The sequence below is a fragment of the Ambystoma mexicanum genome, chromosome 1p (genome assembly GCF_040938575.1).
Source record: "Ambystoma mexicanum isolate Mex_15411 chromosome 1p, UKY_AmexF1_1, whole genome shotgun sequence".
In the NCBI taxonomy this organism is placed as follows: Eukaryota; Metazoa; Chordata; class Amphibia; order Caudata; family Ambystomatidae; genus Ambystoma; species Ambystoma mexicanum.
In genome coordinates this window covers 407336304-407364202 of record NC_090921.1, presented here as the reverse complement: position 1 = coordinate 407364202, position 27899 = coordinate 407336304, and the positions used below count along the sequence as shown (strand labels likewise).

At 44.7% G+C, this 27899-nt stretch overlaps 1 protein-coding gene across 2 annotated transcripts in view; it reads right to left on the bottom strand.

Annotated features, from left to right (window-relative positions):
- Positions 1-27899, bottom strand: part of LOC138571570 (tetraspanin-33-like) — a 935706-nt gene that overhangs the window by 812301 nt on the left and 95506 nt on the right. Inside the window, exon 2 of one of the 2 annotated variants that reach the window (XM_069649204.1) lies at positions 17961-18018. The exons of the other annotated variant lie outside the window; for it this stretch is intronic. Coding sequence (XP_069505305.1) covers positions 17961-18018 — 58 coding nt within the window. The remainder of the gene's footprint in view (positions 1-17960; positions 18019-27899) is intronic. 2 annotated transcript variants of the gene reach the window in all.

Here is a 27899-nt window from a genome sequence, read left to right as displayed (position 1 = left end):
TTTCACTTTCAAACACAAGGCCTTCACATCAGCTCATTTTCACATCATAAACGCGGACAGGTTGCTCCTTATTGCTGTGACCGCTAAAGGACATATTAGTCCCTGGCCATCGTCCCACATAATGTTAATCACAAAAGCGCTGTTGATTATTATCGTCCAATGTTGATCGAAGAATCAATCAGATGGGAGCTGGAAGCTATGGCATGCACAGAACAGTAGAATATGGCTATGTAAATGACAGAATAAGAGAATATATTTTAGTAGCCACTTTATAATCGAATTTACACCTAAAAATATGCTAGCTAACAAGTTATGTTATAATTCAGTACTGGATGAAAACGAATGAGCAACACCCACAGCACACAGAATGAACACAGAGATGTCAATACACGTGAGAAGGTCACACCACAAGTGCACGGAAGTAGACCACCAAATGGGAGGGAGACCCACGTGCACCCATTTCCCATAGCGGCTCGACCAGAAACTAAGGACACATATGGGAACGTCTTAGGTTAAACCACAGACAGAGGGCATTATAATTAAAGTGAAAAGAGCAGAGAGCAAACAGATAACCCCTGGGCCCAGGGAGCCCAATGGCCCAGGGAAAAGGTTCTGCCCCCGTCTTAACTGTGCCCAGGGATGCGATGGTGGCTGCACACCTGGATATGCCACGGGACAAAGCGGTGTAGACATCATTAGCATGAACAAAGGTTGTGGGTGCAGGTGTTGGAGGACTCATCAACACAATTTAGGCCACCTAACAAACCACAACTCTGCGCAGAATATATGATTGTGAAAGGCACAACAAACCGCAAGTGCAACACTCGGATGGTTATAGTACACAGCATAAATATTCTTCAAGATAACATAACGTGCCATGTGCATTCGTTTCATCAAAAAGTATATTCGTCCGTCACATAGTTAGTCATCAAGCACACATGCCATTTCAATCACCCAAATAATATGTAAAGTTATGCTTACATATTTTCAGGGTGGCCCATTCTCTCGATGTCAAGCAGAACAACTGCTCCAAACAACAGATCTCAGAAATAGAAACTGAAGTTTCGTATGTCCACTTTCAATATAGTCATTGTTATCAATTCTTTGTGGCTATTTGACACATTGTGTCCTTTGAACTCTTAGTGTGTTTCATTCAAGGCCAAATAACAATGCCAGCCTGTATTCAGTGATCTCAGCAAGAAAGGAGTAGGTTATGTTTTTCAAGAAAGAATGCCACAAAAAAAGCTACAGCATAGAACCTTGCTTATGACATGTGGTTTAGAAAACTAAGGACAGTTAAAACAGCGAAGTACAATAAGTGCCTCAACAAGAGAGCTATAACACACCAGAAAGGCATGTATTGCTGTTACCTCTTGGAGCTATCTCTGCGTTGTAAGAATAGGAGATCCACACCCCCTTCTCGCTTGTCCTGCACTCTTTATTGGCCCAAAACATACCCATGTGCCTAATCTCCTACAAACCTACCGGCCTTCATTACTAAGTCCCTGTTCCACACTTGATTCGTTTGTTCACTACCCACATTTCTAGCATATATTGTATGCCTCTTACTATAATTCCCGCATGTCCGTTCATGCTCACTTGTGCAACCTGAGGCAGCTCCGGGTACCAGCAGGCACGACTGGGTGTGATTGCGTGCTCACACTACATATGTCTCCTGTGTGTTTAATGTCATGTCAAGTAGCACCACACACCACGAGGTGAGGTTTTAAAACACTGTTTACTCATACCTATTGTGTCTCTAGCCTTTTGTTTGTCGCACTTGAAGTGACAATTTTTGCTAGCCAGGAATTCAACACGGTGTATTTATCTAGTTTTTATTTTATTTCATTATTTTATTGAGCGTTTGTAAGGCACTTGACACAACAGAATTGTGTTTCAAAGCGCCACAATGCTCGATGGGAACAGAAGATGGGAAATAATAGCAATTGCAAAACAGTAATATACGGCTGTTATCCTACTAGGCCTTGTGGCGTTTGCCCATGCAAGTGCATTGTTGAGAGGTGCTGGTGAAGGGGACAAGTGCAGAGGGGTGGACAAGTGCTGGAGGAGGTCCCAGGAGCAAAGTGCTAAGGGGAGCCAAGGATGAGAACCTCAGGCTTAGTGCTAGTACAAGCAGATCTCAAGGGTGGTATGTGAGCCATCAAGCAGGGGATTGCAGGGCAGTGAAGTGAGGTGGAGGGGTGCTGGTATTGACTGGAAGGATGGTCCTGGGATCCTGTGAGATTCATGATGATCAGGCCACCGGTCACAGTGTCAATGGGGTGCTTAGCGGTGAAGCAACAGAGGGATGATGCAAAAGCGAAAGAGGGCCTTGTGAATGATGAAGAGGGTCTTGAATTCTACTTTGCAGCCACCAGGAGGCAGTGCAGAGATTTTAGTGCTGGACAGATGCAGTACCTGGACTTGAGGGCAAGGATATGTCTTGCAGCCCTATTCTGGATTAGCTTGAGGTGGCGAAGGAAGGAAAGAGGGAGATTGAGAAAGAGGCTGTTGTAGTAGTTAACAACATACAACATTAACATTGCAAGTGTTATACCATTAAATTATGTATTTAATCGATACAGTCTCCAAACATTGAGTAACATAATGAAACTTGCTTGTGAAAAAAATGTGTGAAGACAGCTACAAATCATTTAAATCTAGAAGTCAACCTTTAAACAAGTTCAAATTCTGGAGGACAAGCCTCTTTTGCAATGCTGTGTGGCATAGTCCGGGCCCTGGAAACAAACTCTGGAGCCATTCCATGCCTATACATGGCCAGCACAGTCAATGTCAGATCTTTCACAAATTCAAAATACATTTCCTGGAATATTGGCCAGGCCACCCACTGTTTGTTTCATTTTGTTCCTGCAGTTCTTGCTTGATCCCTCCCAACGTTCTCGTTGTGCGCAAGTACAGCCAGTCTTGTTCTGGCCTTCATACCATCTATGCTGAAATGCAACCTTTTAGGCCTGTACTTTAGACATTTTTTTTTATTTTATTTTTTAAATTGTTTTATGGTTAAACAAGTTAACCTTTAACAGCCATGACAATACAATGCATTAAAAGAATACAATTAGTCATCGGAAAGAACAAGGAAAACCACAAAGAAAAGAAAAAGTCAAAAAACAAAATATCTGAAAAACCACATACATATAAAAAAAATGCCACATTGTTCAGAGTCATAAAAGGAATTCAAAATACATCCCCACAAATAAGGACACATTTTTCAATCACCTTGGCTAAAGACATACGTATTTTCTAACAAAGTGTAAATAGGAAGCGGTAACTGTTCCCTTTTCACTCATCCCTCATCCAACCCAAGTGCTCTTAGGAAGGTAACTACATCGATTACGGTAACGGTTAGGTGACCAGATTGACACCATGACCGAATCCTCCCAAAATCTACTGAAATTGCAAGTAGCACAAACCTTTGTAGTTTTTTTCATCGCAGAACGCTCATTGCTGGGCAGGCATTGAATACATGCTTCAGAGTTTCATACACTTCAACATTTTTACAGTACTGACACAACCCACCCAATCCCCAGCAATGTGACCCCTTCTGTACATAATTTCCTTAGTAAATGAAAGATTCCAACGAAAACCCAAAAAAGAGCATCAAACCCATCTTGCCAGATACACTGACAGCAATGGAGCCAAGTCTCCCAATTTCTTATAATCATATTTTAAGTGTGAAAGAGAAGAGTAGCCACACATTTTTTCTTCCATGGTGGAAATCCAGTCTTGCTCAAATAGAGATTTCTTAACCCGCTCTAGATTATCAGATAGTTCTTTCAATGAACTATTAACTTTCAAAAGGACCAATACAAAATGATCAAATATCTTGTTGAGCCACAAGCTACTCCTGCTTGCCAAGATATGTTTTAACTCTTCAAAAAGAGAGCCCCCCACAGGATTCAATATCATCCTTAGAAGAGAAAACTGCTTCCACTCTACATGTGCAGTCAAGGAAATTATCCCAAGGTCGTAGCAAATAGCATCAATTGGAACTGCATTTGGCACACCCAACACCCTTCGTCAGGCCAAAGCTTCAAGACAGGGCAATATATCCATTGAGGATAACAAATACATTTCCATCCTGTATGTAATTTAAGGAACCAATTTCCCCCATAATATTTTAGGGCTGGTATCAGTGCATAGTTTCCATACCGGCTATCCACCAATTGGTTTACTAATGGGATGGTCCGTTCTCTCACCCGGCCTTTCAGCTTTGTCTGGCCCGGAGTTGCCTGTATTAGGAATACCAAATATACCAAATATAAATATATATATCCCGGGAGGATAGCTTAACGGCAACATGCGCGCCTTGGAAGCAAGACGACACGAAGCAACACAGGTTCAATCCCCGGGTCCGCGCTTAGAAATCTCTGGGTGTTTAAGCGCGTTATAAATACGTAACTAAGACAACAAAGAAACACAATTACGCAACAAAAAAAAAAAAAAAAAACTAACAATTCCTGTAATAGTGCCTTGAGGCCCGCGGCCTGTGTGAGCGCTTCAAAAATGCTAAATTAAAAAAAAATACCAGTGAGTTCACTGTTATTATTAGTACACTTCCAACATAGCACTTAAACCTAGCCCTATTAATACCTTTGGAACAATGATCTTTGTTTTGGCGGGATTAATGTGGAGGGGTGGAATTGAGTGTAGACAGAAAAGGCATTCAGAAGCCTTTGGAGGCCCACTGGTGTGAGATCAAATAGGAGAAAACCATCAGCGTATGACAGCCAAAATGGCCTATACTGATCGGCTGGAGGCGAAACGAGTACAGCAGGTTTCAAGAGCTTGCCGATATTCGACAGGTAGAGGTTTAACAGGCAGGGGGCAAACACGCATCCCTGCCCGATGCCCCTACCCGTGGGAATACAAGACAAAGCCCCTTCACAGTTCAGGCGCATCTGAATTTCTGACGGGGCATGCATTCCGTCCTCCCGTATTTCCCTCTCCTTGTCTTGTCGTGCCTAGAAACACTTGTGTACAGGCGCATTATAAATGCCATATCATATCATAACAATCAGGAGTCTTAGAAGACCACCAGTATCTCCCCACTGATGCAATTTAGTCATCAAAAGCTGACGATCAACAGCATCAAACGCAGCACATAAGTCTATCGAGGCAACATAGCCTGTTTTGTATTTGCTATCCCCGGCCAGGTGCTGGGCAAGTTTTACAATTGTCCCATTAAGGCTAGTACCCGATGGAACACCGTTTGCCATTTGGTTAATCTCCCTGCCGCTACTGCCCAATCCTCCAGGTGGGACAGCAAGATGGAAGTGAACACCTTGCTCTCCACATCCAGGAGGGCAATTGGTCGGTAGTTAAGAGGGCTCGTTTTCAGACCTTGCTTAAAAATAGGGACTATGTGGGCCTATGACCATGATGCTAGGAACCGGTCATGAGTTACCACATACTAAAACAGAACGCTCAACAGACCAGTTAGAAGGATCAGCCTTAAACAGAAAATTAGATAGCCCATTGGGGCCTGGAGCATGCAAAGGGCTAATCCTCTTAAGAACACATAGGATCCTTTCGTGATTGAATGCTGCTAAGTTCATTCTATCCACTGCCTCAGGAGGGAGAAACGGAACACACTGCTTAGGTTGCGAGTACAGTGCAGAATAGTGTGCATACCAGTCACTCTGAGACTGCATTCACCTGATTCATAGAGTCTGGGAGGTCGATTGAGTTCATCAGTCGGCAAAAAGTGTGGGAATTCTTATTTCTCAAGGAGGATAACATGAATTCAGCGTCTGCCTGTGTTTCCTTACTCTGATGGTTTCTCAGCCAGTTTCGGTATCGCTGACAAACATTTTTCCTCAAACCACTCAGCAAGTCAGGGAAAAGATCAAGTCTTTACCTCGAAAATTTCAGCTCTGGTCTCAGTGATCTTTTAATGTCCACTATTTCCTTGTTGTAGGCATGTACATGCTTTTTCAATGATAACAGCCTGCCCCTACAGCCCTCTCCTTGTTTTTCTCAAATTAGACCCCCTGAGAAGTCCTCAAAATTAGAAGCGTTAACCACTAGAAGCTTCCAATCCATCGTTGCATTTTCTACCACCTCAGCCAATGAGTTATTAGCATGCACAGCAATTCTCTGATTCCAAACAACACGAGTGCCTGATGGGATGGTGACCAAATTAACCAGAACCCTGTCCCCTACTTGTGTCACCAGCCTATCCAAGATAAATGAGACTGTTAACCTAACATGATCGCTAAGTGGTGTTGGCAAGATAGTTAAAAAATGGCACCTCTGAAGGAGCCAGTCAGTGGCGAAGATGTAATCAATAGTTGAATGTGAATGCCCATTGGTCCAGGTATAATTGAGAACTGTCCCCCTTCAACCTCCCATTTCGAGGGTGCAGACCCAGTCCTCCCAAACAGTTGAGCCAATAATAGCCTCTAGATTTTTTTGACCCTGTATGTCCATCAAGTCCGTGAATTCCCCCTTGCCCAACATGCACCCCACATTCAGAGTTTACATCACCTGCAAGCAATACTTGCCCACCCTAATGTGCACTGCACCAGTCACTTATACAACTCACCAGATGTACTAAGAATAAAGCAGGCTCTAGTACAGTGCCAGTGTATGTTAACTATCAGTAAGTGAAAGGGTTGAGCCCCACTCACTTCCACATGGGTAAGGAGGATACCAATGAACCCCCTATCTATCTGCACCACTCTCAATGTATCTGTCAATTTCACCATAGTTAGGAGACCCGCAAATGGGCACCCCCTCTGCCCCTGCCGTGCCACCTGCTCAGTTACTACAAAGCCATCCATCACAGGAATAGAACACAACCAGGTCTCCTGTAGACATACAACCCAGAGAGATTTTAGTTAACGCCCCAGTACTTGGTTGTCAAACAGTCATGAATGGCCAGTGTTTTCCAAGAGAGGAATGAGAAAAGTTCACTGCCATTAGTCCCCGCACAGGACTTGACTGTTTGTTAATGGGACATTGATGTGATCAGCCATGTCCAGTCGTCAGAGGCTTCAGAAGCCTTCATTCTGTTTTTCTAAAGCTTGTATGTCACACTTGAGCTGGTGATCAGGGGGTAAGTTCATTAAAGTACCCACCCTAGACTGGATGCCCAAGTTCTCCACAATATCAAAGCCACATTCTCTGATTGACTCTCTTTCATGCAGAACCAAATCTGCGACCAACTTGAAGTTATAATAGGCCACTGATCTCACCACACTATGTCGCACTGGAAAATTAACCCTGCTAATGTCAGCTCAGGAGATACGTTCCATACTCGGAACCTCAGACAACAAACACAGGATGTTTGAGCGATTTAAACTCACACACATATTTTTTGGAATTACCGACTCAAATACAGTACAGTTGCCTAAACACGTTTCCTTCCCAGCACCTCCATTTTTCATTTCAATTTCCATTTGTGCACTTGTTGCCAAAGGCCCCACACTCCGGATAGAGCCCCCTGCCTCCCCATCCTTTGTCCCCAGACTCCTTGAGGTGGGTTCCCCACATGAGGAGCGTCGAGCAAGAGATCCCTAGCTGAGTCAAAATTGAGTATTTGGCTCACTTCCCTGTGACTGTGCAACTCGTACGTGTGCGTCCAGTGGTTAAGATGTTCCAGTGGCGAGTCCCACACTCCCAGCAGACTCTACAGCTATATTAGCTGGGCTGGTAGCAGCGGGAGCCAAGGTTGTAATACTGCTGCTTATAGGCATTTTCCCATCCAAGGGGGGGACAATAGATGGTAGTCCCCCAGGATTGTCACTTCTACCAAGGTCTAATTGAGGGAACAGTGATCGCAAAAAGAATCTCGAGGCTGTGAGTTCAAGTTCACAGCAGAATGTTTTTTTGTTTTTCTTTTCTGTACACCCTGGCCTTTCCAGACCTTCCTGCCTGGGAGTTGACAGTTTGTACCTTTCTGTCTTTGTTCACCCCATAAGGTGCCCTCTCAATGCTCATTACAAGGCCTTGTGTCAGGGCCATTATAGGGTTCCTTCAGAGGGTCATTCACAGGCTCCAGGGTAGATTGAGTACCCTGGGACTTCGGCCCCAAGTGAGCAGTTGACACAGTCTTCTGCAGTGGGGGAGATTCCACCTTCCAATATGAGGACACTCTCCGAAGGTATACTGCTGCGAATATTTTTTCTTATTGGAGCTTGAAGTATGGACTCTGAGGCTCTGATTGTTTGGTCACTGCCTACTAGTACAGATTTTAATTTAGGGCATCTGCTAGTATTATTCAGGCCTTGCGAGAAAATAAATGATTTCGCTGTTGCGTGTAATTTGATGTTATCGAATTTAAACAATAGTGATTCCAACACCACATAATTTAATTTAGTTTCCTTCTGAAGAATCTCGAATAAGGAAACCAAAACACACAAACCTGATTAATTTCCACCAGAGAATGAGTCCACAGTGGATCATTGCCAGTCTGCCTTACAAATGGTAGGTCAGGGTTCTCTTTTAGGGTAGTTGTGGGCATGGACCCAATGGAAGAAAGAGAGAAGTCAAAATCTGGCCAATATTGCTGTCCCAAGTCCAGAGGCGAGTCAAGATAACTTGAGCCTTCGTTACCTTCCATTAGAGGAGAAGGGACTGAAAAGGTGACATGTGAGGCGGGAGTTACAACCCGCCAACTCAGGCTCCGGCATTCAAGCATTGGAGTGTGTCAGCTTGGTTGGCTTTTCTTTCGGGTGGAAGAAGGAGGTAACTAGACCTTTAGAGTTTGTTGTCAGGGTCTGCTTCCCACCCATAGCGTTCATTAAAGCGGAAGTCGAAATCTCGGCCCATTGTTCCTGAGGTGCCATCCTCCCCTCCGGGACAGCGCCCGTGTCGATAACCTGTTCATGGTGCGGTGAGGAAGCAGCAAGTTCGATGCTGCTAAGCTTTCCTCATCTGTGATTATCATGGGGGTTGGAGGCATCGTCCTCTTCCCATTCCGCAAGCCCACCATATAGTAGGCAATAGCATGGTTGAAGAAAAGAACCAAGTTCAGAATCCCTTTGTGCTAGTTAGTAAAGATTGTAACAGTATAAGTGTCAAAGGTTATTACGCTAACCACAAGGGAGTACCTAGCTCAAAGGGGACACCCCCCACAGTCACTAGAACTCTGCACACAGCCATGTTCCTGACAGGCTTGTCTTCAAACGGTGTAAGAAAGTCAATCCAGAGGTATAGCACTTCAAATTGAAGTTGGACATACAAAGTTGGAGGTGCTGATACGATGGGGGTACCCACATCAAAGGGACTTGTCCCACAGTCTCTAGGCCTCGGGCCAGTCCTTGAACACCGGCAAACTTTAGAATGACTTCAATGTTTGTAATAACCGTGATAATGTGATCGACAAAAATTCCCCCGGGTACGCACTGGGCACTCAACCGGGAAAGAATAAAGAAGCCGGTCTGCGGGTAGGCGTCTGTGATTAGATGTGTAAAAATAAATAAGTAAATAAAGGAATCGCCCACCGTCTGCGGCCTGCACACTTGTGACCACACTTCAAGGCCGCTTTGGGAGCACGGCTGTTAATGTTGCGTTCAACTCAGAGGGAGGGGCTCCAACCACCGCCACAGAGGAAAGACCAGAAACAAAGCAGACCACACTGCCAGTACTTCAGACTGCACACTTGGGACCACACTTCGACACATATTATGGAACACCTCTGAATCTCCAGAGTGGCAGAATTCGGTGAGTCCATTCAGGTCTCTTAAAAGCGTTTTGTCATACACAATTTTCTCCAGTGCTGCGTGAGGAGGGGAAACTGACACCAACCACTTTTTCTTACGCTCCTGCTCCTTCGTCAAAGGTCCATGTCCAAATTTGTGGACATTTTCGTTTTCTGTCCAAAAGTGTTTGTTCGAACAATGGTGCATCAATGAATGCCACTTTTCAAGTCTTATTTTTATAGATCCATAACAAGTTGTTGAGCTCTACCAAAGATGGTTGCTGATGGACTGAGACCACTTTAAAATGTTTTCTGGACCCTTTTTTTTCCGGCAGCTGTATTTTGTTTAGGAATTGGTTTTGCAACGTGCCATACATCAAATTGATGCTCTATGTGTGGGAACTGCTCTCACATGGCCTCTGATATTCCAATGTCCCTATCAGTGGCTATCACGGTCTATTTGCATTCCCCTGGATTCCAGAAGTTCGATTGATTTAATGAAACCATGTTTCCCCATGGCAACTGATGATATACATTCAGACACCTGTACGATGACTGAACTCACTATTTATTTACTTTGCATGTCTTGAAAGTGGTAAGTGCAGTATTTAGCGGAAAATCCTGGACTGTCACACTGTCCATCGCCAGCAGGCAAGACCCTTTTTCCAGCGAGTTTACTGTCAATTTATATCTGTGGTGTTCCCAGGCCTGGCTAATAGCGGGGAATAAGAATTCCTTCTGATATTTTTTGTACTGTGTTTTAGCAAGGAACTCAAGTCCCACAAATTAACAGAAACTTGAAATTTTACTGAACGTTGATCCACTGTACACCAAAGCAGATGAACAAAGTACATTTCCAGCAGGTACTTTTCCAAGTGTAGGTTGTGCTGACCATGAAAATGTGTCATGTTGGTGGACACAGCTGGCCTAGATTTTCAGATCTGTGCCTTTGACTACACAAGTAAAATTCACCAATGGCTCCCTACATATCCGCCTATGTAATTTATGATCATATTTAATCATTTGTATAATCTCTAGCAGGCAGCAGTCGATTACAATGTATTTCTGCTTCTTTAAAAGCCATTCATACTGCAGTACTGTGGTTTGCGATTCGATCGTGGTGCACAACTCCCCCAAAGTAGGAATACTGAATTCGAGATCATGACCAGATTCGTCAATGAATTGTGAAGATGCTTCAGTTATTTCGGGCTGTGATATTTCCACATGAATTTGAGAAACAGGGGTAATTGAATGTTTCCCTGGTGGAGATTTTTAGAGTGTGTAGATTGTGTCATCGGGTCCGCAAACATTTCCGATATATCTTCTGTGTCTTCAGTTTCATCTAGGCGACGTTTTGCAATGAGCAATGATCCGTGGTTACTTTCCATGGCTTGCTGGTGACATTACATTCATATTCCGGCCACTGGACATCTGCATCATGACTATGAATCATGACTGGACCATGCTGTGCCTCAAAGAGTAGTTGCTCCATAGTGACATCCGTTTGGGAAGCAACATCATTTGTTTCTGTTGTTGTCTGAGTCTTAATGCTCCTCTTCCTCCTGGTACTCTAACAGATTAAAATAAAAAACATGCTCAATTCATAGCACTCATACAGAAGATACGATTTAACAACTAAAAATGTAATATAAGCAAAATATCCACTTAAATACATCTCCTAAGCAAACTGGTTTGTTCTTTACCACTTGTTTTCTTTACTTTCTTTGAAACAGCGGACCTCTATGTGCGGACAAGACCAAGCTGAAATGAGCATTTTTACAATGCATAAACCCAGCACATTTCTGTTCCACTCAAAGAAACATATGTACATATATACAAATAGAACCCACTTTACGTATGTAAAACATTGGAACATATAAAAAATTACAATGCCAGTCAGATGTGATGATAAATGATATTTCAGATTATGTTAGGTATTCCTCTGTTCTATGTGTCTCTTAATTGTCAAGCACATTTAATTGTACAATCTTTGATCTCACAAAGTACTTCTCGACAAAGTTGTTTTAAATAATTGTTGACCTGAAATGATAAGGTTAGTCGTTGTAAAACAATTTGAAAATTCTTAGCAAATTCACCTGATAACCTTCTGAGATGTCACATGGAGTTGATGTGATATCATCCTGCAAAACATAGTGATTAAAATGTTGCCTACCAAATTATTTTGCGCTGTAATGTTTTCATTTTAATGTATTCTGCTTTGGGTAGGAAGTTAAATGTTATTGACAAAAACAGAAAAACTTCATACAGTGGAAGGTTACATGCATTTCAGTTTCATAGTATGTTTTTGGGGAGGTTTTACTTTCGTTGTTGCATGTCTATGGGCAATTATAACTACCAATGTAATGCAAATTCTAACTAAACATACCACATACTCCGGACCGGTTTTAAATAAGGAAGGGATTGTCGTCGAAGTTCCAGCATCCCCCTATAACATAGTAATTGTTTTAATATGGATGTAAAAGCATAATTAAAAAGAAAACATCAGATGCAGATGATGGTACATATTAAGAGAAACTTCTAGGCAATAAACAATATTATACATATTAATCTTCCATATGTTTTAATTTGAAGTAGGCCACATGCATGTATTGTTCAGTCGCATATAAAGTATTGTATAAAATAATTACTTGATAGGTCATTGATGTTGCTGTTGACGCCTGAACAGTGATCGATGATGAATCTTGTTCCTTTATATTTGTATATAATTAGAAAAGAGTCCAATCGAAAAGGTACAAAAATATGACTACGTGCATGTGGCTTGGTCTCTAGGGTAATCCAGACATGGACCCTTGCTCACTTTTCTTAGAGAGACACAGCTACACCCTACTGATGAGGTTCAACCAGACTGAAACACGTGTCTGGGGTTGCTGTTGGTACTCTTGTTCAGAAGAGAATTGCCTAGCATTTCGGTGCTGGACTGCCCCAGGGCAGGACAAAGACTGATATGTTCGGGATATTTCTTCTCTGTGAAAGATAGTGAGCTAACAACTCTGGGTAAGGCTCGTGTAACCAGGACTCATGTCTGGCAGAGAGTCTCCCAGGACCCCCCTTGTTATTTGCATATTTCAGGTAACTTCGGGTCTCACCCTAAGTTACTAGGATAATCCAGACGTGGACCCCTTGCTCACTATTCTTAGAGAGGCACAGCTACACCCTACTGATGAGGTTCACCCAGAGCGAAACACGTGTCTGGGGTTGCTGTTGGCACTCTTGTTTAGAAGAGAATTGCTTGTTATGTTTGGGATATTTCTTCTCTATGAAAGATAGTGAGCTAAAGACTCTGGGTAAGGCTCTTGTAACCAGGACTCATGTCTGGCAGAGAGTCTCCCAGGACCCCCCTTGTTATTTGCATGTGGTTTGGTCTCACCATTGGGATAATCGACGTGTCTGTGGATTCCTCATTGGTGAAGGTCTGTACTTCCATTAGTGAGCTCTAAATAAAGAAAGACATGTTAACAAACACATTTAAAAAAATTAAGTGAAAGTGTTAATAGACAAAGTAGTCTAAACTGAAAATATTTAAAAGTACAGTGCCTTGAGTCACGAGCGCAACTTGTGTAATATAACATCAATGTAAATAGTCCCCAAAAGTCAAAACAGGTCATCATGTTACCTTTTCCCACACTAATTAATTAGATTGCGAGATCATTAGAAGACATATGTATAGAGAGCACTCATTTTATATACCAACATACATAACAAATTCTTCGTCCACTACTCACCAGAGCCAGCATGTGCTGAAATTTAGGGCCTGATTCACAGAAGCGTTTTATAATGGCGCGATCCCATAGGAAAAAGCTGCATGAATCAGGCCCTTAGTTGGAACTGCATTGGGAAATAATTTGCAAAGCGTCTGGGACGACACTTTTCAGAGTAGTGGTATGCTTCGTACATATCGTCTGAGAAGTGCATGCTGCAGACGCGGAATTGATTGCCGCTCACGTCTTCCCAGACTTGCAGGACTTTGCCAGGAGTTTTGACATGGCTCAAAGTAGGGCAATAAAAAAACGATACATGGAGGCATTCTTGAAATGCCCGTAAGATCTGTTAAAGAAATATAAATAAGTATTAACATTAATAAAGTATCACTGTGAGCAAAGCAACAATCACATAGCTTTGTTTGTAAACTGTGCTTTAAATTAAAAAACAACTCAGTAACATTGTCTTATTATACAGCGATCAAATTAGCCAGAACTCATTGTTATGCTGCAAGTTGTAACTGGTCCATTGAATAAACTTTGAGCCACCAAAAGAAAAAAACAAGCGTTGAAAACATGGACTATGAAACATTGCATTATGATACAATATTCTGCAATGAAATGTGCTAATTCCAGAGATGAAAATGCGCAAAACATTTCATAATGGTGAACTCTTTGAGAGAAATTTAAATGAGAATACGGTGTACATTTGATATAAAACAATACCAACTTTCTGAGCAGCAATCAATGAAACTACAGAACGAAATAGTTGACCAACCCTTACTTCGACGCACAGATGAGCTGATTGAGCAAGCCCAGTAACAAGTAGATTGATGGCAATATACCATGTGGATTGCAGAGATGTTCCCTAGTGAACAATCAAGGTGTTTATAAAGGCTTAGAAAAGTGGGTGTGCATGTGAATGTGCGACATGTTCGTTGACACCCACCAATCCTCGATGCCAAAGTTTGACATCCTCATACCCATGCACCCAGCCCCCTCTGGAGTGCACTGTCATAGGTGCGAACTGCCATTGATACTGGAGGGGGATGGATGGGCGAGCATGAGGCGAGCGCAATAGGCCCGGAACAATGTTCAAGAGTTACATACATATGTATGGGGTCTTCAAAAGAGAGTCTGGAGACACCGGTTCTTGGGAGGCCATGTGGACAATGGTCGCAGTGCGGAAGATTCCTTGAGGAGTACATGGTGTTTGCCAACATGAGCGTCCCCATCCACCCAGCCCCCTCGGGAGCGCACGGTCATAGGTGCAAACTGCCATTGATACTGGAGGGGGATGGATGGGCATGAGGCGAACGCAATAGGCCCGGATCAATGTTCAAGGTATACATACATATGTTGATTGCAGGGACAGGGTCTTCAAAGGGGTGTCCGGAGACACGGGGCGACAATGGTCACAGTGCGGAAGATTCCTTCGAGGTATACATAGTATTTGGCACCTTCAGCATCCCCAGCCCCCTCGGGAGCGCACAGTCATAAGTGCGAACTGCCATTGATACTGGAGGGGGATGGATGGGCATGAGTCAAGCGAAAAACGCCACCAATCTTCCTTCATGAACCTCCTAGACGATTGGACGTGTTGTTGACAATGAAAAATTCAAACAACTATTCATATTAACTTTTTTTAAATTTACTTTGGAAATGTAGATGGCAAAAACAAACTATAAATTGTATTGATGCGGTTGGGGTACTGTGTGTAAAAAGTCCTTGTACTGTCCGCTATCACTGGGGAATTTTGCGCGAATGGCTCCAACGACACAGGTAGGTATTACTCGTGAATCACGGAATCCAAGCCTTCCATGAATCCACTGTGTAAACGCACGATAGGCCACCATCCCGGAACCACCTGTAAAAGAGAAACAGAAATGTTTTACTAGAATGAACCAGATAACTGTACTTATTACGTTTGAAACGCCCCCTAAATTCGATGGCATTGTTACCCTTAAATAAGTAGCTTTCAGAATACAGTACTTGTGATGTGAAGTATAGAAATATTACAAATGTGAACGCCGAATGAAGCAAGGACATTTTGAGACCTAGGGCAAAAGTGTTTTTAAATTCAAGGTAAAAAAATGTAATTGTTCGGACGTTAAATCGGTATGCAGTAATACAATCACGGCAAAAAAGTCATCTGTACATAAAATCGCGGAAAAAATGCTGTGGTTTGGCCCGGTAAAGGTGTACCCCAATATGCCATTTAAGGGGTCCGGGCGTTGCAGGGGCTTCCCCTGCATACATTACATGGATTGTGGCGGCAAAACCACAGCCTTTTTGCAGCGATTTTTTGTGTAATTGTCAACTTTTGCCACGATTGTAACACATGGAACCGTTAAATCTAGTGATGAATACTCTGGTCTTACATTAGTATGAGAAATGTATTACATTTACAGAAAAAAAACATTTGTCAGTGATCAATAGAAGTTACAATGATGTAGGAGAACAACATCAAATGTTAGACGTCTCAGTTGTCAAACATACATCATATCTAGAGTAAACGTACTCGTTACTTGGATTACGAGGGCAAACTGTTGCTCGAAGTTTGTGCATAAGCACCATCATCATCCGCAACACAGGTCTTTGTAAGGCAGGCTGCCCTGAAGTCATGGAGCTCGGTACGCATAGCGGTGGTGTGTCTTCTTTGTCTATGTAGCCCAAGCATCCTGAATTTCTCAGCAGCATCAGTTCTCTAACTCGGTTGGCATAACCTCGCAACGATCACAGGTACACCCGGTGGAAACGTCTTCCATGCGACTGGGTTCAGGTTCTGGTGATTGATCATCACAACTCTCATACGATTCCCCATCGTTTACACTTCTTTCTCTTTCAATTAATTCCTTCTATGAATATTTCGGCTTGTACTTGTATGGCTGTATTGTTGCCATAGTTCCTGAATATTGAATAAGTAGAAAACAGTCAGAAAAATAAGAATGTGTTTGTATACAAGAACTACTGTTAAAGAAGAAGAGAACCCACTGGGTCTCATTACGGGTCTGCCGGTAGCCGTGCCTGTAACGAAGGCAAGGATGCCGCCAGACCCGTGATTTTACCGGCACCCGCAAATGGGCAATTACCGGGTCATGCCGAGGTCGGCAGACCCGGTAATTGACCATTCGCAGGTGCCGGCAATAAGGGACTCCCCATCCCCATTCGGCCCCATATGGCTGAATGGGAATGGGGAGCTCGGATGCACCGGCACCGTTCATAACAGTGCCGGTGCATCCACGAGTTGTGCTCGCGGGGGCTGCACTGCCCGCCAGGTCGGACCTGGCAGATAGAGCAAGATCCTCAAGCCCAACTCGTAGTATGGCGGTACGGTAGCAATGGTGCCATACTGGGGCCCAACTTCCATGTTACAAAAACCAATAGTGCAAAAACATGAACAACAGGCACAAACTACGAAATTTCACTTTGTAAAAAACAAAGCCTTGTAAAAGTACAATTTAAATATGGTTTGGCAAAGACATTTGCACATAATATAAGAAATGTTTAAATATAAAGCAACTACTGAGTTTAATAAGTTCAGATAGTGTAAGTACCTTTTAGCAGGGCGTTGCACTAGGAAGATAGCTGAACAGAGCAGAAACAAGTCACAGAGTCTCGAAACGAAATACACTGACACGAAGGAAAAATAAACTCAAATGTTGTGTGATCAAAAAGGGTTTGTTTATACTTGTCAAGGAAATAAGTGTCTTAACATTTCCATGGAGACACGTCAATAGCTTGCACACAGAGGACGTTTACACGTGACGTGCATTGGCATTGTGAAAATGGGCATAAGTGTCTAGTGATGTCAGTATGAGGGGCGGGCAATCTATATTCTTGCCGGAAGGACACTTTAACTTAGGGCGTTGCATCAAGGGATAAGATTAGCACAAGATGGCTGCACCCAATCTGTTGTTTTTGCCATGTGTAAATATGAGGAAAACTAAGGTGAGATGCATAGGAAATTTTTTTAAGATCAATTACAGTATTCTTAAAAAGGCCTGCCTGATCGATTGGGACACTAGCATTTTTGAGCGAACTTCCCCTTTAAGATCAGATGCAGAATGTGTGCAGCCTCGTGACATTGGATCACAGGGATGGTCCCTGCGCTCTACATCTCAATCTCATCGCATGTTGGCTTGCCTCATACTTCACTCACTTCAAGACCATCGGCAATGATAGTAATTCCAAGGTCCTCTTTGGCTTTGTGACACTTAAGTTGTATTCTCACAACCCGCCCTGCTCTGCCGCTCAATGTGAACATGTGTTAACTGATGTTTTTGTTCCCATAACTATTTTACTGCGGCAGAAGTGAGAGAAATGTTTTTAACAGTTGAGAGGACATTTCCAAATAACAACAACTATTTGAAAGCCCTATTGCATCCCCACCATCACAGAGAGAGCAGGAGAACAGAATGACTTACACAGTCAACAAAGCTCTGGAGCATCACACCCCCACCTTCCCTTTACCAAGTGTCAAAACATGTTCATACTGTACTTAGTTCTACTATTATGATTACACTTTAAAACCATTACATATAAATCTATTGGCAATCCATTGATCGAGTACTTACCAGGATCCTTAGCCAGCCTGGCGTACACCCCAACAGCAATCATCAGCCCACTAGCCACCTAGGAAGAGAACAGCAGACATGCACTAATTTGAAAAGCATTACTGAGAAAGAAACGAAACACAAAAGAAAGGAATGGGAGAAAGGGCTACTGGTTGGATAGTGGTCCTTTTTACATTTTGGGAACTCCCTATAAAATTCCTGTTTTTTCAGACCAACTATTGACTCTGTGGGTCTCATTATGAGTTGGCCCGTGGTGTCCATGAATCAACTGGTTTATCCTCATTCAGACATTCACGCTCTATTGTAAAGGCATCCTATTCAGGGACCTTCTCTGTCCTCTTTAATGCTTCCTGTGTGCATCATTTCAGATTGAAACAACACACCCAATGTTCAATAAATACAAAAGTTGGACATGTCAATGTCAAGGTTACTCCAAACACTCAGTGCAAACAAGGTCTACCACACCACAAATAAACCGTAAAGCATAATAGACCAATAGTTTTAACTACTGCACCGCTGTCAGCTACATAATTCTGAAAGCAAATGTTGTGAAGTAGTGCTATAGAGTGATTTTGCAAATGATTTGCACCCAGTGCCCCATGCAATGCAGCTATGGCCAGTTGCCCCTTTTTTCAGGGCACCCCAAACCCACCCACTGTGGCCACCACCTTGTTCTGAAATTGGCTCTGACCATGATCTGAGCATCACCAAGCCACACACTGCGGCCAGTCAGCATGGCTGCCCATGGCATTCCTCTTTGCCCGGGAACATTGCATTGGTCATGCTGTGGGCAGCCCTAGGCCACCTAAAGTGGCCACAAAGCATGGACTGCGGCCATGACCAGAGACCATTTTGCCCAGGGCATGACCGCATCCACTAGTGTCTATGGCAGGACCAAGTGGTAACTTGATTTATGGATCCGGTCAGTCACTGAAAGTGGAAAGTTTGCATGACCATACCCAGAGACCACTTTGCCTGGGGCATGTCTTTGGGTGATTCCCCGTCCCCTGTAACAGCCATGGTATGACACCAAGCTAACAGGCCCAGTCAGCCATCCGAAGTGCAAACTGTGGCTACTTTGCCCTGAACTTGACTGGAGGCCATGCCCCGAGACGCACCCCCTACCCAAAGTGCCTCTGGTGGATCTGCAGGCAACCAGTAGACCCAAAGATCTATTCAGCCAACCAAACTGGTGGCCCCACAGGCTATCATATCCCTGTGGGCATGGTCTGTGGGTTTGAGTCAGATCCACAGGTTCTAGGGGTATTCAAACCCTCTCAGTGTCACCCCACCACTGGAAGGGGTAGACAGGCTCCAAAGGAGTGATATGGGAATATAAAGGGACTCCAAAATCCTACCATATTCTACCCCTCTGTCCCATCTCATCCTGCCTAGTGTATTGTATTGTTTGTATTGTTTATTTATAAAGCACTATAAACCGGGCACCTGCCAATTGCTGGCTGCACTACCACGCTTTGTTGCCTTTATTAGTTATTTATTATTATTTATCTGTTTCTCCTTTGCTTCGCACTTGCCACTTCTCACCCTTCCATGCACCCCCCCTTCCCATGCACTTGCGCGTTCACAATGTAATTGGGCCTGGTAATTTCGTTGTTTTGTTCTCCCCTGTTCCCCTCCCTTGACTTGCCGCGCTCTGAAACACTTGTGTACGAGCGCGATAGAAATAAAATATCAATATCAATATACACACAACAAGTGCTTCAAAGCGCTCCAAGACGGGAGGGGAACAAGGGATAAAATCATTCATAAGGCCTTGGAAATTTCAGAATGACATAAAATAATAATAAGCATACTAGGCCCGACGACATTTCTGCTAATTCATCTGCGTTACCAGGTAGTTGGGGGGCAGGGTAGGCGGGGAGTAGAGGGAGATACAAGCATAACTCTTCCTAAATATCTTCCTTCTCAAGCTCTTCGTTCATCCGCCTCCAACTCCCTCAGGGTCAGTCGCTTCTCCAAGCAGCGAATTGGTGGTAGATCTCTTTCTTCTGCTGGGCCCTCCCTCTGGAACAGCCTCCCTGCCTCTCTGAAATTTGAGGAGAGCCATCTCCGGTTCCGGAAGCACCTCACGACCTTCCTCTTTGCTTCTGCTTTCTCTCCTCCTCTCCCGTGCTGATCTCCTGGCTGAATCTGAAATTGCACTGGTTGCCTGGCTACTCTCTGATCTCAGGCCCAGGTCCCCTCCCCACCAGTTGTACACCTGCACTGCCCCCCTGGCAACCTTTGCACTCGTGGACTGTTTCTGTATCCCTACAGCCCCTACCAGCACTTGACACCCGATGTCTGCACTTACCCTTGCACTTGCCACCAGCTGGCCTCATTCTTATTTATTGTCTTATTTATTTTACTGTTATCCTATGTACTGCACTGCCCCGTCCCCTCTCCCCCTGTACTTTTCTCCCTACCCCTCCCCTGCACTTGCACAATCTCAATGTCACCTGGACTAGTAGGATTGTTTTCTCTGTCTTCCCTTTGTTTCCCCTCCCTTGCCTCATCGCGCCTTGAAATACTTGTGTATAGGTGCGTTATAAATGCCATATCATATCATATCATAACAAACTGACAATAATGCAAGTGTGTGACCAGCAGTTAGGATAGGATTGGAAATTAGTAGGCTATTGTGCCTTATAATGTGACACAACACAGGTGTTTCAGGTACGCAATGCAGGGGAGGTGCAGTGGAGACAAAGGAACAGACAACGAATGTACTGGGTAGGTGCATTCAAATTGTGTAAGTGCCAGACAGGAAGTGCGAGTGATAGGCAAAGGGAATTGTGCCTGGTCCAGGAGGGCCGGGTTAGTGCAGAGGGTTATCTCTTAGGGAAGTGCGTAATGCTGCAAGTAGTGCGGGCCCAGACTCAGGTGCAGGGACTGGTGTGGGTCCCTAGGACCTGTAAGGTTCTGAGGTGAGCCAGGCGACCAGTCAGCAAGCTGAGCAGAAGGAGGTGGTAGCAGGTAGAAAGCGGAGGTTAGCAGGGGAGAGGTAGAGAGAAGGCAGAGGAAAAGACGAAGGTCTTGAGGAGTTTCTGAAATTTAAGGAGATCCGGCACGAGATGGAGAGGGACAGGGAGACTGTTCCAGAGGGTGGCACCTGCAGAGGAGAAGGATCTACCCCCAAGTCTCTATTTGGAAAATCGGATCACTCTCAGAAAGTTGGAGGAGGATGAGTGGAGTATTCTAGAGGCGGTGTATTTGGGAAGAATGTGTTGTAAGAAGTGTGGGCCCCAGCCCCAGAAGGCCTTGTGAACTATGCAGAGGGTCTTGTACTTGATCCAGGCAGCCACAGGGAGCCAGTGGAGGGATTTCAGTGCCGGAGAGATGCGGTCCGTGGGCTTGAGGCCAAGTATAAGTCTTGCCTGGACTTCTGGAAGAGTTGAAAAGGTCTGAGTGTAGAAGAAGGGAGTTTGAGAAGGATACTATTACAGTAGTGTTGTCTAGAGAGAACCAGGGCTCTGGCGACAATGAGTCTCTGGGAGAACGTGAGAAAAGTTAGGATACCTCGGAGGAGGGGCCGCTGGTAGTGAGATTTATTTGCTATATCTGAGATGTGTGAGAAGGACAGAGTGGAATGGAAGATGACCCCCAGATTTTTTGCCTCACTGGTGGGTGAGGGTGCAGGGCCAAGGGAGGCCGGCCAGAGTGACAGTGGGAAAACGGGAGCAGGGGTCCCAATGACAACAATCACTGTCTTACTTACATTAAGGCACAGGTCGTTAGCTGCACACCAAGACTGAATTAGTGATGAATGAGCAAGGAGGAAGAAGAAGCTGAGGGTAGCTTGAGGGAGAGCTGAGTGTCATCCACATAACACTGAAAGTTGAAAGTGAAGAAAGAGACCAAGTGGGCCAAGGCTGCCATGTAGATATTGAAGAACCAAGGGGATAGGTCATATCCCTGAGGGAACCCGCAAGTAGAGAGAGTGATAGCGGAGAGAAAGGGCCCACCCGGAATAGGCAGTCAGAGAGAAAGGAGGTAAGCCAGCCACGTTCTGATCAATGATACCCAGGGTATCATGGCGACAATTGATCAGGGTGTTATGGTTCACTGTGTCGAATGCAGAGGAGAGGTCAAGGAGAATGAGGACAAAGGAGGGTTAGAGTCAAGATTTGAGAGCAGGTCTTCACAGGTGTTCAGGAGCGCAGTTTACGTGCCTCTGGATGCTCTGAAGCAGACTGATGATCGTAGAGACAACCAACAGATTCAGTCAGTAGGTGGAGTAAGCTGAGAGATAGGCAACTTCTCCAGTAGTTTGCCCAGGAAAGGAGTGATAGAAATAGGGCGATAGTTTGCCAGGATTGAAGGGTCGGCAGAAGGTTTTTTTAGCAGTGGGCACACCAGAGAGTGTTTGAGAGAGGAGGGGAAAACTCCAGAGGCAAAAGAGAGGTTGCAGAGGTCCGCCAAGGCTGGAGCTAGAGTGTCAATGTTGTCCTTGATAGTTTTGGAAGGGCAAGGATCCACCTGTTTGGAAGAAGCTTTTATACACCAGATTACCCTAGTGAGCTCCTCAGGTGTGACGGGGGAGAAAGCAGGAAAAGGGAGAGGGGGAAGAGGGCTTGGAGGATGTTGGTGCATGCATGGGTTAAGGAGTGAGAGAGGAAAGGATGTCCAAGGTTTTGTTGGTGAAATGTGCTGAGAATGCGAGCAGAGGGCTTGGGTGGGCGCAGTGGAAGATGAGGCTGCAGAAGGGTTTGCCAATTCCTTGGGGTCCCACCCTAGTGTGGGTGGGACCCTATACATTTGCAATATGTCCCTATTCAAGGTTTTTGTAGCGTGGTTTGCAGGACCCCACAACAATCCTCAATCCATAATGGCAGCTGTTTAGGACTTTCCCCAGGTCCCAGACCAATCTGAATGGCTGGTTCTCAAACTGCCGATCTGGTTGCCCTTGCCTAAATTTTGCAGAGCCAAACTAGGTAGGCAAAAGTCGATATATTTCTAAAGGGTCACATTAGAATGAATTGTCAGAAGAGTGTTAGGTGGATTTTCACCAAATCAGCAAAGGATGGCGAACCAAAGCAGACAGCAGCTACTTTTGCAGGTGTGGCTCACACCTATCCAGTCCTTTGTGCTGTAGGTGAGTTAAAAACTTTTGAGAAGCACCTTTTTTGCAACACCCTCTAACCTTGAACCTCACTGAGAATCACAAAATGTTCACCAAAAATTCGTTCTGTGTATTTTTTGGGAAACTTTGTCAAGATTTCTCAAATCTGCCATATATATATAGAAATAGATAGTCGGCTACGGTGACGCTGTAGTTATGCTTAAGTTGGACTCCCCATGGGAGAGCACATTATCAGATGGCTATAACTTTGGTGTCATTTGACAATTGCTCGTGAAACTTTTAAAAGAAAATATACAGCCAACTGAATTTTCGGGAAAGTTTTATGAAGTTACATCACGGCCATCTAACCAGAGCGCAAGGTGGAATCCATGGAAGTTTAAAGTGTCGACGGATTGTGCAGAGCAGCCCGGGTGAAGAGTCAGTCCAAGGCCGCATGTGAACTGCAGCCCTGGTGAAGGTTGACACATGGCGGGCTGGTGGGGAGACTTCTCAGTCCCCTCAGTATATGTCAGTACATGTCTATGGGACTGCGTGAAGATAGGGAGAGAGGAAGTGCACTGCGATGAAGGCAGATTCGCAGCGAAAGCACATGTTATATCCACCTCACGTCCCGCATGCGCAGTACGTGAGGCGCTATAAAGAACCCGCCCTGACGGAAGGCCGGCAGTTCGGAGAGTGATCGAGCAACTGGTGTGACGCGTGTTTCTTATCTCCACGCTGCGCACCAGGAGGCCTACATGCCCAGCCCAGCACAACCCCGCTCCCCACCGGCAGCTCTGGCTGGGGACCTCACACTGGCGACGAGCAAGCGAAATGAGCACACGCACACAGCTGGCAACATGTTTTCATCCTGCTGAATGAGACCAACGCAGCACATTTTTGGAAACACAGAGGAATGTCTCCTCTATATGTGGAAGGAAAACAAAAAATGTTTTTCAGCCTAAACTCTACAAAAGCATTGGTGAAGATACAGGAGTCACATCATGGATCTCAAGCAACACACACCTTGCCACAGAGAACAACAGGTGAGGCGGAGTGGTCACTCATTTCTCACAACCACATGAGTGAGTACACCCACACTAGTGTAACATGGCCACTGGACTATCCACATCAAGGCCCAGCACACCAGCAGGAATGGCAGCGTCATTGACGCCACCAGCGCCATCACATTGAAACCACGGGGTGCCACAGCAGTGCTGGGACCTTTTGACCCATACTCAGACCCATGATCTAGATTAAAAAATGTGAGATGGTAATGGATTGTAAGGACGGGACAACACCAAGAAAATTGAGATCACACCTTCTGCTCAATGTTGGTGATGACGTGTTGCATATCTATCTTGGCTACGGCCAATGTTGCAGATGTATATCAACTAGCAAAGGACGCTCTGACAGCACACTTTATGCCACAATTAAATCCCTATTACGAAACATTCAACGTCTGCACCACAGTACAAGAAACACTTGATGCAAATCACAAAAGGCTCAGATGACTATAACTATCCTGTGAATTCGATGACATTGAAAAGAAAATAAGGTGCTACATAATCAATGGGATGAGCTCATAAAAGCTGCGAAAAATAGTGCTGAGTGAAAAAGGAATCACCCAGGCGAGAATACTGGAATACGGACACCAGAGGGAGCTGTCACATGCAAAAGCTGCGCAAATGGTTATCACCCTACAAAAAAACAACTTGCACCAACAACAATGATAGCACAAATCACAAACCGTCAATCACCAAGGGACGAAAGCAGCGAAACACACAATACACCACAGTGGTAACCAAGAATCCCGGGGCCGACCAAGTGCGGATGGTGTGGAGGAGCACGACACAGGAAAAGAAATTGCCCAGCACACGGAGCATACGGCAGATGGGACCACTACACACGTGTCTGCAGATCATCAGGCCCGCCCAAACGCTGCTTCCACTCTCTCTTCTTCACTTGCTCTGTCTCTTGACTCACTATATCCCTCTTCTCCTTTTCACCCGTCACAGAAACCTCCTCAGCCCTGGTTGTCTTCCCATCTGTGTGCTATGTGCTGTGTTCTTCTACGCTTAGAAAGATGTTGGTTAAAACTGAAGACACCAGAAAAATACTTTATATAATAACTGCCTTCTATCTGCAAAACAATCTTATTTCTCTGATCTACTTCATTCACAATCTTCTCATCCTAGACGCCTTTTCCAAACTCTTTCTCGACTGCTCTCATCCCCTATTCCTGACCCTTCTATCAATTCCACTCTTAATGCTACAGATCTTGCACTCTAGTTTACTACTAAAGTCTCCTCATTTCGATCAGCTATTGAGTCCTCTCGTGCTCAAGACAATTCTACATCTTCTGTACCTATTCTTGAATCTCCAAAAGTAATTTTCTATGCTTCACCCCTATCACCAACAAAGACACCCTCTGCCTTCTTGCTCGTGCTCACCCCACTTCCTCTCCTTTTGATCCTATACCATATGTACTTATACCTAAAATCTACCCTTCTCTTGTATCCTACCTTACAATTCAATTTAATTCCTGCCTTCCCTCATCTACTTTCCCTTTGTAATTTAAGCACGCCCCTATTATTCCTATTTTGAAAAATACCTTCTGCTGATGTCTCTTCTGCCTCTAATTTCCATCCTATTTTACTTCGCCCATATGTCTCTAAAATCCTCTTCCAACGCGTAGCTTACACTCAACTCTCTACTTTTGTCTCCCAAGATTCTATTCTTCCTTGTTCCCAATCTGGGTTTGACCCAGGTTATTCTACTGAGACTGCTCTCGTCTCTGTTCCAGACTCATTACACTCTGCACACTACGCTAAACAGTCTTCCCTTCTTATACTTCTTGACCTTTTCGCCGCGTTCGAAACTGTTGATCATACACTCTAGCTCTCTGCTCTCTCTTCTTTTGTTTTTTTAGGTTCTACCCTTTCTTGGTTCGAATCCTATCTGTCTCAGAAAACATTTTCGGTTTCTTGCGCTGGGGTCTCCTCTGAAACATATTCACTCACTTGTGGCATTCCTCAAGGCTCAGTCCTTGGTCCTTTTATTTTTTCCCTCTACACTTCTTCACTAGCTGGGGTTATCTCCTGTTTTGGATTCTTGTATCACTTCTACGCTGATGATACAGAGCTCTTTGTTTCATTTCCACATTTTTCTGGTGAGATCCACCACAAACTTGGCGCTTGTTTACTGGCTATCCAATCATGGATGTCCGACCACTGTCTTGTCCTTAATGCTGCAAAAACTGAGGTCATTTTCTTTCCTTCTAACTCGACTTCTCTGGCTTCCTTCCCTTCTGTTATTTCATTCCCGCCGTCTCAGTTACCTATTTCATCAGTTGTGCATAATCTTGGTATTTTTCTTGATTCAGATCTTTCTTTCACTCACCACATCTCACTTACTGATCTATCCTGTCGTTTTCATCTCTATAATATCCGGAAAGCCCATTTGTTCATGACTTTTAAAGCAACAGATTTATTTGTATCTGCTCTAATCTTTTCACAACATTTCTACTGCTCTTCTGCACTTTTTGGGCATCCAATCTCTCACTTGGCTCCACTTAAATCTGTATTTCATGCTTCTATTCGTGTTCTTGGTCTACTGGCTCATCGCAACTCTATCTCTTCCTCTCTGGTTCAACTTGGTTGGCTTTCTTTTCATAATCGTCTAAACTTACATTTCTTATATCTGGTGTTTAAAGCACTTTATGGTCTTGCCCCTCCCTATCTTTCTTTGCTTGTTTCTGTCTATCTTCCTTCACGATCTCTTCGGTCTGCTTCTCATTTCCGCCTTGTCGTGCCCTCTCCTCCTTGTGCCCAATCTCGTTTCCAATCTTTTTCTCTCCTCGCACCTTTGAATTGGAATACTCTCCCACTCTCTCTCTGCGATCTATCACTGTTTACTCCTCCTTTCGAGGAGCATCTCTACACTCTCACTTACTTCCATCTGGTTAGCAAGGTTCTATTGCAATTATTGAAATACCTTGGGCCTCATTACGAGTAGCGAGGTAAAAACGGGGTCATTACCTGTACGGAGGTACGAGTGGGTCCGTGCTCTTATGACGCCGCTAATAGCGGGTGATTATGAGTGCGCGAGCACGCGCGAACCACCATGCCGGTAATGGCCATACCGGCATGCTGCTAAAGGCCCTCCAACCCCCCCCGATAGCGCCATCACAGCACCCGCCGATACCGCCACTGCATAGGAGGAACCCCTTAATACCGACCCGGTAATAACACCATGCTAATACCAGGCTCGTAATACTGGACCTGGAAGTAACGTCATCGCGTCGGAACGGGAAATGCTGCAGCGGCCATCTTTAAAAGCACAATCCATTGCAATCCTCCCAAACCACTAGTCGTTTCCAGGAGAGCTCAGTGGCAATACTTTCATTATATCTAAGGCAACCCGGAAGACCACCCCCCGCCTGCGGAAACAGCGCTTTTCAGATGCTGAATTAAACATGCTTGCGGATACCCTTGCCGCACATGCTGATGTCATCAAATCACAGAACCTGAAGCGTGAGGTGCAGCAGCAGAAGAAGGACATCTGGCAGGAGGTAGCCCGCAAGGTCTCCGCTGTTGGAACCACCCCACGGAGTGTCAAGGATTGCAGGAAGAGGTGGGATGACCTCCGCCTCAGGGTCCGTAACATTCTTGCAAGCAACAGGAAGGAGGCCATGGCCACAGGCGGGGGTCCCCACTCTCCTGCCAAACTGACCACCTGGGAGGAGACGGCAAGCACCTTCATAAGTCTGGAGTCCATCGAGGGATTTGGGGAGATGGAGATGAGTGCGGCAACATCACCAGAAGGAGGTGAGTGACCCTGCAGATCCCTGTAGGGGAAACCATGATGTAGCACAA